Source organism: Eublepharis macularius, chromosome 11 (genome assembly GCF_028583425.1).
Source record: "Eublepharis macularius isolate TG4126 chromosome 11, MPM_Emac_v1.0, whole genome shotgun sequence".
NCBI lineage: Eukaryota > Metazoa > Chordata > Lepidosauria > Squamata > Eublepharidae > Eublepharis > Eublepharis macularius.
This window is the reverse complement of record NC_072800.1, coordinates 73,351,696-73,366,301: the sequence shown is the minus strand read 5'-3', so window position 1 is coordinate 73,366,301 and position 14,606 is coordinate 73,351,696. Positions and strand designations below refer to the sequence as shown.

The window sequence follows — 14,606 nt, the reverse complement described above, 5'->3', positions numbered from 1 at the left end:
TACCTTTATCTGCTTTCCTTTCTTCTCTCTCTCCTACCTGACCACCCCCCAACCTTCTTCTTTTGTCCCCTTCATCATCCACTTTTTAAAAATCTCTCCCCCTTTTTTGTCTGAAATCAAGGCTTAAAGGGCTCAGCAATATTGCTGTAGTCATGTAGCCCCTGAGATCTCAAATGTAGTCTCACAAGATCTCAGTAGACATTAATCACTTACAGCTACAAATGTTGTTTCTGTTGTTGTTGGGTTCCCCTGTTTTTTAAGATTTCAGATTTTTCTGCACAGCTGGCAATTTCCTCAGCTTTGTAGACACCCCCTCCCCATCTTTCCCTGGCCCTACCATGTGGATTTTTTAGATCCATACTCTAGGGTCTGGTTCAGAATTAGATATAATAAATAATATCAAGTGAAAGCATATACAATAGAAAGTCTGCAAAGGAATTAACCAATTGGCATTCTCTGACTCTGTAGAGCTCCACAGCGACATCTAGTGGATAGGAAGGGAATTTGGACAATATTCTGTATCTGTCCATTAGTTGTTACTCAGTCTCATTTAAAATATTCATCTGAAGGCTGCCATGAATAAAATCTAATAATTTAGTGTTAAACTGTGCCCAGTGAGTAGTATTACAACTTCTGATAACATAGAGTTACAAAATGTTATTACTAATAATTAATTTGATTAACAATAATAAGAGTCCATTGGAAGCCCTAAATAAGAGTGGGATATAAATATGTGAAATGAATAAGTTGAGAACTTTTCATCCTGGATAATATGTTTACAGAGTTATTTAGATAGTGTTTGAGTGTTAGAAGACCTTTTGGATCAAACTGCAAATGGAAGTCCTGGTCAGGGTTGACTTTAGGTGTGTAGACACTCTAGATTAATTTTTTAAAAGTATTGTTTCCTTTCCTGTCCTGACAAGTTAACCAATATCTCCTGACTTGGTGGTTTCTTCAGTCCCAAAGCCAGAAAGCAAATATTTCTGAATTATGAGCATTCATCATTTTTTGCATATATTATGACTTTATACCTTATCAAAACCACAAAATAAGAATTGACTTAACCAGTCAGAGAGAGAATTTCTGAGATATATACTCTTTGGTTCCAGATTTACAAAACTGAAAATACCACTTATAAACTAAAACATTTGTTTTCTGAGTTTTTAATCAAGCTGTTATATAATTTCTGGTCATGTTTGTTAGAACGAGTCCAATTAACAGTAGCTAGATTATGAATGGCTTATTGGACAGGATCAGTTGGATTTGTGATAAATTGTATGCTAATCTTGCATACTTTAGTAATGGTGCCCAGAATGGATCATACCAGATCAGTAAGTGCAATTAGGTTTTTATGTATATGTTTACTGTTGATCAATACAGAATTACAAGATTGCTTTAAATACTTGTAGAGTTTAAACATTTATGGTTTTAGTGCTGTGAGATGCTTTAGTGATCTGCAAAATCAAAAAGAGTCCAGTAGCACCTTTAAGACTAACCAACTTTATTGTAGCATAAGCTTTCGAGAATCACAGTTCTCTTTGTCAGGTGCGTCTGACGAAGAGAACTGTGATTCTCGAAAGCTTATGCTACAATAAAGTTGGTTAGTCTTAAAGGTGCTACTGGACTCTTTTTGATTTTGCTACTACAGACTAACACGGCTAACTTCTCTGCGTTTAGTGATCTGAGATATGTAATTTAGAATGTACACACAAATTTATGGACAATAAGTCGGTAAAAAGCTAAGAATGGAGGCTCTGTATTCAGAATCTGTCCACCTAACCATTTGGAGATGGAAGGGCAGTATAAATATTCATAATACATGTGCATGAAATAAATCTAGATTGTATTTTGTTCGTACTTTGATTTCTTTTTTTGGTTAGGAGTTTTTATTTGTGATTTGTATTGTTGTTACACAGTGTAAATCAAGGTTCTGCCCTTTCCTTTTGACCAAGCTCTAATTATATGCAGTATACACTAAAATTGCATGTTCCTTATTTGCATTAGCATAGGATATAGTTTCTTTAAAATGTCAAAAATTGGTGCATTTTAAGATTTTTTTTTTTAACCATAGACCAGAATATTTGATTCCCCAAATACACCTTGGTGATACAAGTAGCTTCACTGCTCCAGTCCTGGGCAGGGGCAATTCTCACCCCCCTCATTCCTGTGCCCCCAATGCTTTATCAGTATTTTAAAAAACTCAGCAATTGAATATCATCATTACATCGTTACATTATACCAATCTGTTTTGGTACATTTGGTACATTGTTACATTATACCAGATTTGTTTTTTTTTAAAGTCTCTAGCACTTCTGGCTGCAGAGATGTGACTTTCCCATTATATATCTGCAATGAAAGTGGCTAGATACTTTCTTTAAAGCTGGGAATTCAGAGAACCCAATACACAGATCGATAAAAATGTTGTAACAATATACTGCTGTTCAATGGCTCATTAAAAAAAAAACTCCAGTGATGATGGGAACAAATGGCTACAACAGGGGCAGGGAAAATGGCTGCTCTGTAGGCAGGACTGGGAAAATCTGATCTGCCCAGCCACACGGCAGTCATCCAGGCTTTCCTGCAATCTTTCTTCAAACTTGGAAGCAAAACAGGCTTGGGAAAGTGATAAGTGAAAACAATAGGAAATTGGCATTTAAGCACCTGAAAGTTGAAACAAAGTAGTCAAGGTGCTTTGCTTTAAATGATGGTAGATGTTATAGATAAAAATTATTTCCAGTTAATCCCATGCTCAGTTGTGCTGGTGTGCCCTTATGGTCTTCTTTCTTACAGTCTAGTGGTGCAGTCCTGTGCAGTCAGATCCTTCTAAACCAATTGACTTCAGCGACTCAGAGGCATAATTCTTTTTAAGGACTGCAATTGGAAGATAAACCTGAAAGCCATCACATTTGCAATGTAATCCTATGTAGAGTTACTCCAGTCTAAGCCCATTGAAGTCATGTTTGTTCCGTTTTTGAGCTCTTGACTCCTGAAAATTAGAGCTTCAGCATTGAGACAAGGATTAATAAAAAGGTTTGTTTGGTCCAATAGCTTGATATTCAGTTTTTTCTGTGAATTTTAACTTCTAGCAATGTTTTCTGGGTCAATAATCTCTACTGCAAATAAATCATCCAGCAAAATTTGTGTTATTCATGTAGTACAGCAAAGATAATTTATTCTGCAGTAAGACAAGGTGGCTAGTAGCTTTGTTCGAGGATAAACTATTTATCTTTATTTCACTCTTTTCACTTATCTAAAATTTCAACCCACAGTGGATCTTCTTGAGCAATACTTGTTGTGAGTTGATGAATAAGCATACTACAAATTAGCTGTATAGTTAGCAAGCTCTTTTTTGCTTTCTTTTGCCTGTTAAGTGACAAAAAATGTCATGTCTTCTACAAGGCATAGCAGTGAGTTTAAAACATTTTTCATGTGGCTCGGATGTTTGAGAAAAATAATCCTGTATATGTGGATCTCCCTCCTTCATGCTCTGTACCAAGGAAGTGATGTTCCACTGCCTGCCCATCCCCGCCTGAAATAAATTTTTCAAAATAGCTCACTAGAGTTGTGTTCTAGGACTGCATGAGTGCTGGATGCTTATATCTTTATTGGCTAGCTTATTTTATAACAACCTTCTAAATTGCTGAATTTTAAAAATGTTTTATTGTTAACTAGGTGGGCTGTGAAGAATAACTTGGGAGGAACAATTTGGAAAATCCTATCCCTCAAAATCTAGGATTCTGTAAACTCTCGGGGGCTTGAGCAGACTGAGAGCCAAACGAGAAGCACTGCCTGACACTGAGAAGACGTGTCAGTTTCCTGCAAGTTTTGACAGGAAGTGTAGTGAGTGCACTGGCAGCAGCGAGCAAGGGGAAGGGCCAGCTTGTGCGCCTGGTGTGTAGCCGCAAACATTGTCCCACTGACAGCCACGAGCAGCTCTTGCAGGCCAGAGACCAGCCGGGCTGCCTTTGCTGAGCCGAGCTGTCCCACTTCAGGCTTCCTCTGAACGGCTGCCCTCTGTCCTCTCGAGCCTTCCAGAACCATGGAGCTGTGGCCTCCCTGTGTGGCTGTGTTCGAGCTTGAGGGCAGCTGACAGAGGCTTTGCTCCCCTGAGCCTGGTGGGAGAAGGGAGCTCAGAAGAGCATCGGTGGCGCCCAGGCCAAAGCCTTGCACCCGGGAAGGCGCCGCAGCTCTGCATGGCACCACTTCCAGCCCAGCCCTGGAGCTCTCACCCCTCCACCTGAAGGCAAGCTGCAGGGGCGGGGCAGGGCGGGTGAGGTGAGGCTGGCCCTTCCCCTTGCTCGTGGCTGCCAGTGCACTCACTACACTTCCTGTCAAAACTTGCAGGAAACTGACACAATCTTCCCAACAATCTGTCCTTCCTGGATCCTGATTAGTCATCATTAGGTCATTTAAATCCTTCTCCCCAATTTACAGTTCCATATTTTTCTGCATACCTGGGGATTCTTCTGAGATAGTATATGGGTTTGTGGCTTTCCTCATCCACACAGAGGTCAGGCTGTTAAATTGCCTTGTTAAAAGCATTGAATGTTCCCAGCTCCATACATGTACAGTGTCCATTGTTGTAAAATCATAATATACAGCTTTAAGTAATATACCATTTCTTTTCTTGAAACAGCCAACTACGCCACCAAGCCAAGGAAGGCCAGATTCACCGGTTTACGCTAACTTGCAAGAACTAAAAATATCTCAGTCTGCACTCCCACCTTTACCTACAACCCTTCCCATTCAAATTAATGGAGAATGGGAAACTCATAAAGATGCTACTGGACGCTGTTACTACTACAACAAAGGAACACAAGAGAGAACCTGGAAACCGCCACGCTGGACTCGGGATCCAAGCATAAGTCGAGGAGACTCTCTGAATCAGATTGATCAAGAGGTAAGCTTAGCAAAAGATTCGGGACACCATCCTATATAACTCATACAATGCGGATTTGGACTTTATGGGTTTGAAAGTCAAGATTTTGAAGGACGTTCCATTTCTAGTCCGGAAACGGCGTTTTAAATATAAAAAGTTTGCAGCTCTTCTGAGGGACCATGGAATAAAGTACAAATGGTTATTCCCGGAAGGAATATGGTTCAGATATAAAGATCAGGCCTATAAGATATTATCAGAAGATCAACTAAAGGATTTTGAGAATAAAAACCCAGAACTCTGCTGCACCGAGAACGAAGAAAAGGAGGAGCCGGAGGGGGGGGAGGAGGAGGAGAGCACCGCAACAGCGGTTGCACAGAGAGAACTGCGTCCGGGACCTAGAAGGGGGAGGAAAGTTTAATCAGAATTTGAAATGTTTATTCTCTGTATGATTAACCACTCCATCATTATCCTATGGAGCTATTTTTGTATTATGACAGTATGAAGGGAAACATTGAAGTGTAGTGTTTAGTGTTTGTAGTTCATTCCCCCCCCCTTTTCTTTTTTTTCTTTTTCCACCCCCCTTTGTCCCTTCCCTCTCCCCTTTCCTTGTGATAGTCTTGTGTAGTGCTGTGTAGTGTTTTGTAGTTATGAAAAATAAAAAAATTTATAAAAAAAAAAAAGAGGTAAGCTTAGCGTTAAGTGTGGCTTATGGACTAAATTTAGTTGATTAAAATGTAGCTCTTCAGATGGTCTTAATTTCCCTCCTTTAGAGAAAGTTCAGTTTTTTATTTCAGTTCCCTCTGAATACAGGGACCAATAAAGGTGAAGTGGTTTTTTTCTTTAAACAACCCAGGATTTGATCCAAGCACTCCTTCATTCTAAGTGGGGAGTTCTCTGACAGAAGGGATTAATTGGATCCAAACTAAAGAGCTCTAAAGACTTCCAAGAGGAGGGCAGATCCCATCTTAGCTTATAATGGTCATGTATGACAAGGATAGTCCAGGAGAGCCTGATCTTGTCAGATCTCAGAAGCTAAGCAGGGTCGGCCTTGGTAAGTAATTGGATGGGAAACCTCCAGCGAAGACCAGGGTTACAGAGGCAGGCAATGGCAAACCACCTCTGTTAGTTTCTTGCCATGAAAATCCCACCAGGGGTCGCCATAAGTCAACTATGACTTGAGGGCAGGATTTCATTTCATTACCTTATTGTAAGTAGCAAAGTCAAGGCCAGATGAACCTCAGAATAAGGTTACTGGGCAATTAACACATTACTATCACAAACTTCCATTTCCATTGAAACTGGTATGTTTTTGAACTAACCTTGTACTGGGTGATAAAATATGTATGTTTTTGGTCTCTTTTTGGTATTCTAAAAGCCAATGATGTGGATTCTGTGAAATGTTTCTCTTTATATTGGCATTTTTTTTTTGCTTTGGTTCACTGGCAGGTCATTTGATAAGCTTAATGGCACTCATTGTTTTTGTCAAACAAATTTCTGCAGGTTAGACTTGAGAATTACAAGGTATTTCTACCAAGTATGATGGTGTAGGATGTTACAGATGAGGTATATATATTAAAAAGTTCTTTATTCAATGCCAACTCTCTAAAAGTGGGAATGGAATATAACAAACATAACTGATTAGCAAGAGCTGCATTTTTAAATTCCTAAAATAGCTTATGAAAAGAATTTCAGTATTGTGGAGTTTTTGAGGAGGCAGCTATGAAATTGTTGTAACTTTAGCTTGTTTGGCTGGCTTGCTGATAATATTATACCCTCAGTGATAGCTCAGATTGCCCATAGCCCTGCAACTGAAGGTATATAATTTTCCCCATGTTGTGGTGGGATTAGGTGTTACGTCTTATGTGATTCTGGGCCTTTCCTTACCTTATATGGCATATAAAGGTTTCATCCTTTACATAGAGGTCTGCAGTGAAGCATCTTGAGCTTGTGCTTCGGTGACTGTTCCATGGCTGCTTGAGTCCTCCTGATACTATGCTTAGTGACATTTTCAGTGCAGCTCACCTGAAGAATCCTAGCTGTACTCTGGAACCAAGGAGTGTGGGACTGTTCTTCAAAGGCAGGAGATGCTGCAGCTGGCAGCTGATGTGGTAGATGAGCTTGACTGTCTTTGGATAGTAGGGGTGAGTTGATTCTCTCGGGCCACTGTAGGTAATCAAGTTTGTTTATTTTGTGGACAGAATGAGTTGTGTGTGTGTTCTTGCAGATGCTACTAAGTGGTTGTAGTGGAACTTGTTTTCAGAAGTGTTTATGATTGGAAAGTTGGTTGAAGTTAATTCTGTTTTGAAGTACAGTGTCTGTTTCCCTTGCATAATTCCAAATACTAACACAGTGGTACTCACTGGAACTCATGGGGAGCCACAGTCACAATTACTAGCAACCAAAATTGCCACATGACTACATGGTGTCCAGTGTGCCACTCCACAAAACAGTAATATAAGATATAACTGTACAATATATAATTATAAACCTTTAAATTACCAGAGTACCTCTGAGCTTGTAGGGCTGTCTTTCCTCACCACTGCTGGACCTTAGCCACTCCTCGTGTATCTGGACTGAGGGGAAGAGCTTCCCTTTCTGCCGTCCTGCTCTTTCCTCAGCCTGAGGCTCATCAGTTTTAGGCAAGACAGTGAACTTGCCAGGGTGCCTTGAGGAGGAGCAAAGGGGAGAAAGGGGAATAAAACCGCCACTGATCAACTGTGGCCAGCACTCTCTTTTCTTAGGTGGCTTCCATGGTGATGGTTTTATTCTCTTTTCTGCAGTAAGCTTGCTTCCGCCCTGTCCCCTGAACTGCCCTCATTCTGGGATGCGAATGTGGAGGCTGCAGAGAACGGGGTCAGGCTGGAGAGCACAGTCCTGTCCCTGGCACAAGGCCAGCAGCTTGGAAAGGGTAATTGTTTACCTGTTTTCCAGCAGTGGATGGCACTTATTTAAGGATTTACCAGCCACAGATGCTACCAAGCAATGACCTTGCCCACTTTTCTGGATCATAGGAAGGGTGCCATATTGGGAAGCAGCCAGAAGTAGCATGTCACAGAGCCACATGTGACTCTTGAGCTGCTTAGTGACTATCACTGTACTAATGGATCAATCATCATCATCATCTCTAGGACTATTGAATAATGTATGTGAAATGCCATATACTATCTCTTCATACCTTGTTCTTTTATCAAAATTTTTAGTTACTCGTCCTGTTCCAATTGTGCCTTTTTTTCTCATGCATTCAAGCTGTCAGTGTGCCACGTAGTTTCTTTGGATTCCTGGAGTCATCTGCTTTATTGTTTTTCATTAACCTTCTGAATTCTACTCAGCCAGTGTCTTGCATTTTCAGTCTATCTGGGGGCGGGGGGGGATTATTGCATAATTTGAATTTCTTCCCTTTCATAAGAGAGTCTCAATACCATTGCATTATGATGTTTAGCTTCTGAGTTATCACAGGTAGTGTAATATATAGGTCAAATTTTGCAGATAGTTTCCCCCCATGTTTTACTAGGAAAATAGAAAACCAATTAAAGTAGAACTGGTAGCTCAGTTGCAGAATGAATATTCTCTGCCACAAAATTGTATTACAACGTAACTGATTTTATGAAAATAGCTACTGCTCAAACAGTATGGATGCATACTCTTTGAACTTTCTAATTAAAGCATTAGATTTGATTTTTACATTCCAAACCAAGACTTCTACAAGTTAAGGACAATTGCTTAACAGCAATATGAAACATGGGAGGTAAAGCAGTTATGTAATACTCATCTATTTCTGCCGTAGTGAAAAATGGGAAAAGATATTTATTTATTTACAGCCTGACTTTCTCACTGAGACTCAAGGCAGGTTACACGGTATAAAACAATGCACTCCAATAGCATAAGACCTCTAATAATTAAAATAAACAATGTTGTAGGACTTGGATTAAAAAATTAGGAACTATGCAAAAAATAGAATCAGATATCAATGCAGAAAATGGTTTGGTAGTAGACATATTTCTGTAAAGTTTTCATTATCATTCCAAGTTTGCAGCAATCACCTTCTCCTTTCTAATATTTTACATCACTTAAAAAAAATTGGATTGGCATGTCCTAATAGTTTGAACAATGGTGTATAAACAGCAAAAGTTCATTTTTAATAGCATGTATGCAAAATGAGGGCACTGGGTCTCCTAGAGTTCAATTGCAGTGGCAATTGGTTGTTCTTGGGGTAGAGTTGCATGTAATGGCAAGCCTGTTCCCAAACTGTTGTCTGAAGAAAGGAGGTGTTGGAGTGAACATTTTTAGTCAGGAAATAAATGGAAAGGAGCAGTGTTTAGCCTCTTACGCAGCTATGCTGTGGTAACTTCAAGACTTGACTATTGTAATGCATTATTCATATCATAAGTCTCTTGTCTAAGTTAACTAGGAGACTCCAGTTGGTACAAAAGCACAACAGCTTGGCTGCTACCAGGAACGAGCAGGAGCATAAGCACTACTCCCATCCTGCAGTCAGTCTGTTGGCTACCTATCAGTTACCGTGCTCAGTTCAAGATATTTGCTATCACATACAAGGCTCTTAATGGCCTTGGTTCGGCTCATCTGGACAGGGTCTCCTGCAGGTGCCACCGTGCTCATGGGTGAAATCAACAGCTGCCAATACATGTGCATTCTCTGTGGTGGCCCCTGTCCTATGGAGCGGCCTGCTGAGGAAGTCAGGAGAGCCCCCACTCTCCTGGCCTTCCGCAAATGATGTAAAACTGAATTATTCAAAAAGGCTTTTTATACATACAGGGGGGCTGTATTGTAGGGAGATGATCTCAAAGAGATGCTTCACTAAAGAGTTAGGGACTGTAGACTTCACTGCTATGTTGCCTTACATCCTATCTGTTGCTTCAAGTATATACTCCTAATATACTGTCTATTACTTTAAGTATGACCCTACTGGGTAGTTCTATGTTGTCTATCGTCAGTCCTAGAATCGCTTATGCTTTGTTTCAGCATTTCTTCAACTTTGTATTGGATTTTTGCTAATGTTATGCCTTCGTAAACTTGCATTTATTTATCCTATGGCATTGTTTATTGAAATGTCCTTGATATTGCCTGTGCTAATCTCACTCTATGTAAACTGCCTTGAGTCTCAGTGAGAAAGGTAGACTATAAACAAACAAATATTGGTTTTCTCCTGCAAATGCCACCCCTTTCCCCTCCACACCACTTTTGCCTCTGTTATGCTGGCTTCTAATTTCAGAGAAGGAAAAAGCTTTTTAAAAGGCCAAGGCAGGGGAGGGGGGAGCATGAACAAGGCAAGAGTTAAGTCATGCGTGCATTTGCTGTCAGTTCTTAACATTGGAAACAATGCTAGTTGCATAAGTTCACTCCACCCTGCAAGTGTTTCCTTCATTCATGCTGCTTTTATCTTCATAGGTAATTATACCACAGTTTAGTCAATATAAACTCCTTTGATTTCAATAGAATGCAAATTGTGCTGTCCATTTAAGCCTGATTAGGACTAGAGATGGGCATGAACAGAAAAAAAACCCGAACATGATGTTCGTTGTTCGATGCCATCCGCAAATAGGGACTCATGAACAACCACGAACATGACCCTGTTCACGAACATGTTCATGGTTGGCTGTCCGTGGGGGCCAGCAGGCTCTCCTCCAGCCATCATCCAAATTTGGTCAAGATCCCTACCGCACCACTCCCAGAAACCTGACCTGAGCAGGCACCAGGAAAGGTACCAATAATAAATAATAGCTTGGCCCAGAGCCTGGCAGCAGCCCTGGAACTTGAAGGGGTAGATCCTTATCCCACCATACACAAAGAAAATTCAAGCTCCAATGCACTCTATCAAAATGCCAACAGCAACTGTCTCTCCCTCTCTACTGTCTGCAAACTAAGCCATTGCTGAGAGCCCCCCTCCCCCCTGGTCTTTGCTCCCTTGTAACAGATTTGGAGTTGCACACTTGAAAGGAAGACCTGCCTATCAAGCTAAATTGGGCTTAGATTGGGGTTTTCAGGGCAACAGCAGGAGTTCAGACAGAGTTCAGACAATCCCTGCCTAAGTTGTCAAGGGAATTGATTGCAGGTGTCAGACTGACAAACAGCAACGAACGAGGCTTGCAACGACCACCTATTTGTTTAGAATGGGGCCTCATGAACAGCTTGTTCGCGAACAGCAGATTGGGCTGTTCGTGGCTTTTTTTTGTTCATATTGCTGTTCGTGCCCGTCTCTAATTAGGACAATTCCATTTAATAATAATAACAATAACATTAAATTTATTCACTGCGCTTCAGGACAACAACGCCTATTCAGGGTGGTTTACACAGTGTGTTGTTGTTATCCTCACAGCAATCACCTTGTGAGGTGGATGGGGTTGAGAGAGCTCTGAGAAGCTGTGACTGACCCAAGGTCACCCAACTGGTTTTAAGCGGAGGAGTGGAGAATCAGACCTGGCTGCCACTCTTAACCACCACACCAAACTGGCATAGGACTATCATCTAATCCAATAATCAGCATAAATCAGGGAGGGGATGGATCTGAAGAAGTGATCTGCTATCTCGTTCTTACCTATAAAACTCTGAAATTGTTTTTCGTTTAAAGGATTATTTCCTATCTGACTCTTTCAGAATTTGAAATAATATCAATTTTCAATACTTCTGTGTGTGTTTGACCATTTGTAGACTCTCTCATCTCAAGAAAACTACCACAGTTCTTGTAACAGCCAGTCAGATAGTCAGTATGGTTCTCCTCCCAAAGGGTGGTCAGAAGAGTTGGATGAACGTGGCCAAACGCTATATACCAGTGACTATACTAATGAAAAGGTACATGCTTTTCTTCATCACATTTTGTAAGTTGATAGAAACATAGTGAGTAGGAATTCAAATAACTTTGATTTTATTTCATTAGTAGTAGATAAGTATTGATTAGTGTCAGCTAAGCTTGTTTCAAACTGCTTTTCTTTCCTTAACATTCTTGAGAGGTACCATACTGCATTTGTTTCCTGTTGCTCTAGAAAAAAATACTTATTTGATTATAGCTATCATTTATGATTTTGTACTGTGATATGAGAAATTGTGTACACCTGTGTGAGGTAGCAAGTTTCATGCAGTATCTTGTTTAGCGGGTTTTTAGAATTCCACTGGCTTTCTTGTCTAAAGACTGCATAACATCTCATTTTATGAACAGCTGTTTTCCCTTGTATTGTGTTAAAACAGAATTGTTCATTTAACAGTTCTAAAAATTTTCCGCTTCTGCTGAAACAAAACACGTTGCTGTCCTTTTGATATGGTTTGCATCTTTAAAATTCAGTATTTGAGTTGGAGAACTCTTAAAACGATAGAGATTTCTGTGGCATGGGATTTGAGTTGCCTTGAAAATAAATGATTGCATTGGCTGGTTGAATTGCCTCCAGGCAACCAGAAAAAGACCAGTTAGTTGAGTTGCCCTGTAATTCTGGGAGCAGAACTGAAGTCTGTCTGCTTGGTGGGTGGCAGTCTCTCTTGTTGTCAAGAAGGAAGCAATATGTTGTCTCCTGAATAGAGCCCTGTATTATGTGCTGGCTGGGTTGTCCCTCTCTCCCTTCCTCCATGGTGGGGTGTAGGGAGGGGGTCTCAGATGCTTTGCTAATGAGTTAGGGACCATAGACTTCACCACTTTGTTGCCTAACATACTATCTGTTGCTTTAAATATGTGCTCCTAGATGCTGCCTACGCTTCATGTTTTCTAATGTCCTGGAATTGCTTATGTTCTATTTCAGCATTTCTCTGTATTGGCTTCTTGCTAATGCTACATCTAGTAAACTTGCATTTATTTATCCAATGGCATTATTTATGGAAATGGCCTTGATACCGGCTGTACTAATCTTAAACTGTGTGATCTGCCTTGAGTCGCAGTGAGAAAGGTGGATTATAAATGATATAAATAAATAAGACATAAAGAAAAGCAAGTTTTAGCTCTGTTGTGCTTGCTGCACTGACCAAATGCAGCAGAAAGTGAAACTGGAATCTGGTCCACCAGCAAACAAGGGGTGGGAGGAAGAACCAAGCAGAACAGAGCTAGGTTTTCCCCCACTGTTCTCTGTTTTTTGTTAAGATGAGACAGAAGAGGAGGATCATTCTCCCAGGCTCTACTACATTCCCCAGGGCATATTCAATATGGTGGCATGTGGCGGAATGGGTCTCTAAGGCAGCAATGTTTTACCAAGGGGGTGTGGCATTTACCCAACTGGCACAGATTCCCAAGTTGCTAAACGATAATGAGATGTCAGTTTATTATCCCCACCTGAAAGAAGATATTTCAGTGCTCACTACCAGTAAAACCAGGTATAGTTTGGTCATCCTGTCAACACCCTCCCCCCTCTGTTTTAGTAGTTCAGATTCAGGTAGGAGTTTCTCTTCTGTTGTATCTTGGTAATTGTGTTCCTAGCATAGACTAGTTTGGGGCTCAGAATAAAATACCAGCTTTATAAAAAGAAAAGATTAACTGTTTTTGTAACTGAAGACAATAACTGCAGAAAGAAATAAAGTATTGTGAGCAAAATACCTGTCTACTGCACCAAAGGGCAAAGAAAAACGAGTACCTAAGTCTAAGCTTATTTCTCTGTGATGAATTGAGAAAGGGGCAGAATAAAGTTAAAATGATTAGATTTCAATTCCCATCTTATGGTGCTGGCTCTAAGATACCTTGTGAAGCCATAGTTTCTTCAGCTAGGTTTCATAGCCTTCAGTTATTCTCCAGCCGGACGAAGAGTCAGCCTTTCTGACCTTTCCAACAACCCCCCTGTCTCAGAGATTCCAAAGAAGCTCTTGTACAGTTTCTGCTATTCCATGCCACTTCCCCCTTGTGTCCTTGTTAAGAGAATAAAAGAAGATACATTAAATAATTTCTCTAACAAAGGAATCCTGCTTTTAAGACTCCACACTTTCTTTGTGGTGAAACATTCTGGGCTCTTGGATTCAGAGCATTCTTAGGAGGCTTAGAATCCTCAGAAGGGAAAAAAAATATTCCAGTCCTCTTTAGTGCAGTGGCTGACAAGAAAATGCCTAATACCACTCTTGGATGTTGCAAAGCAAATTACTTTTCTTTACCAGCTGAGGAAAAAAATTGAACTTTAAAAGAAAATTGATCTTAGAATGAATTTTCATTTGTGTGGTCACTGGAAAGATCTTGAATGTGGGATGTTTTGTAGATATCTTCCGTGTTAGGAACTCTTTTTTTTGTCCTCTGAAGTCTTGTTTTAGAATGAGGCATTGATTATGCTAATATTTAATGTTAGAGTATGGTTGCCAGACCAAGGCTGCAACTGGCAGAAAGGCTGGGGGCAGAGACATAGGGGGTGACTGCAATGTCAGTGAAGTTGCCAACTACATCACTTCTGAGTACAACCTGGAAGTGAGAAAAGGAATCTCTAGGAATCACTGGAAACTCTATGGTAAAAATGTAGAGTTTATGGTGTTTCCTGGACCTTTCCTTTTGTCACTTCTGGGTCATCCCTGGAAGTGATGAGGTAATGTCACTAATATCACTTTTTTTGCTCCCATTGCTGTTCAGGGTGGTGGTGGGCAACACAGCTTGCCAGCAGGGAGGCTTCCTGCCATAGTGGAAGGCTTGGCAAACCTATCAATCATGCTTTTGCTAACCATTCCATATTTTTGTTCTGGTAAGAAGGGGATTACTGCACGTTGCTTCCTATTTTTGTTGAGAAAAAAAATCTCTCCCTACGTCCAGTTCTAGGAAGACTTT

General features: G+C 40.5%; 1 protein-coding gene across 8 annotated transcripts in view; it reads left to right on the top strand.

Annotated features, from left to right (window-relative positions):
- ARHGAP12 (Rho GTPase activating protein 12) overlaps positions 1-14,606 on the top strand; it is an 80,401-nt gene that overhangs the window by 32,716 nt on the left and 33,079 nt on the right. For 5 of the 8 annotated variants that reach the window (XM_054991326.1, XM_054991322.1, XM_054991321.1 and 2 more), the window contains 2 exons: positions 4,637-4,900; positions 11,546-11,686. In XM_054991326.1, coding sequence (XP_054847301.1) covers positions 4,637-4,900; positions 11,546-11,686 — 405 coding nt within the window. The remainder of the gene's footprint in view (positions 1-4,636; positions 4,901-11,545; positions 11,687-14,606) is intronic. The other 3 variants (XM_054991327.1, XM_054991324.1, XM_054991323.1) reach the window with 1 other exon arrangement.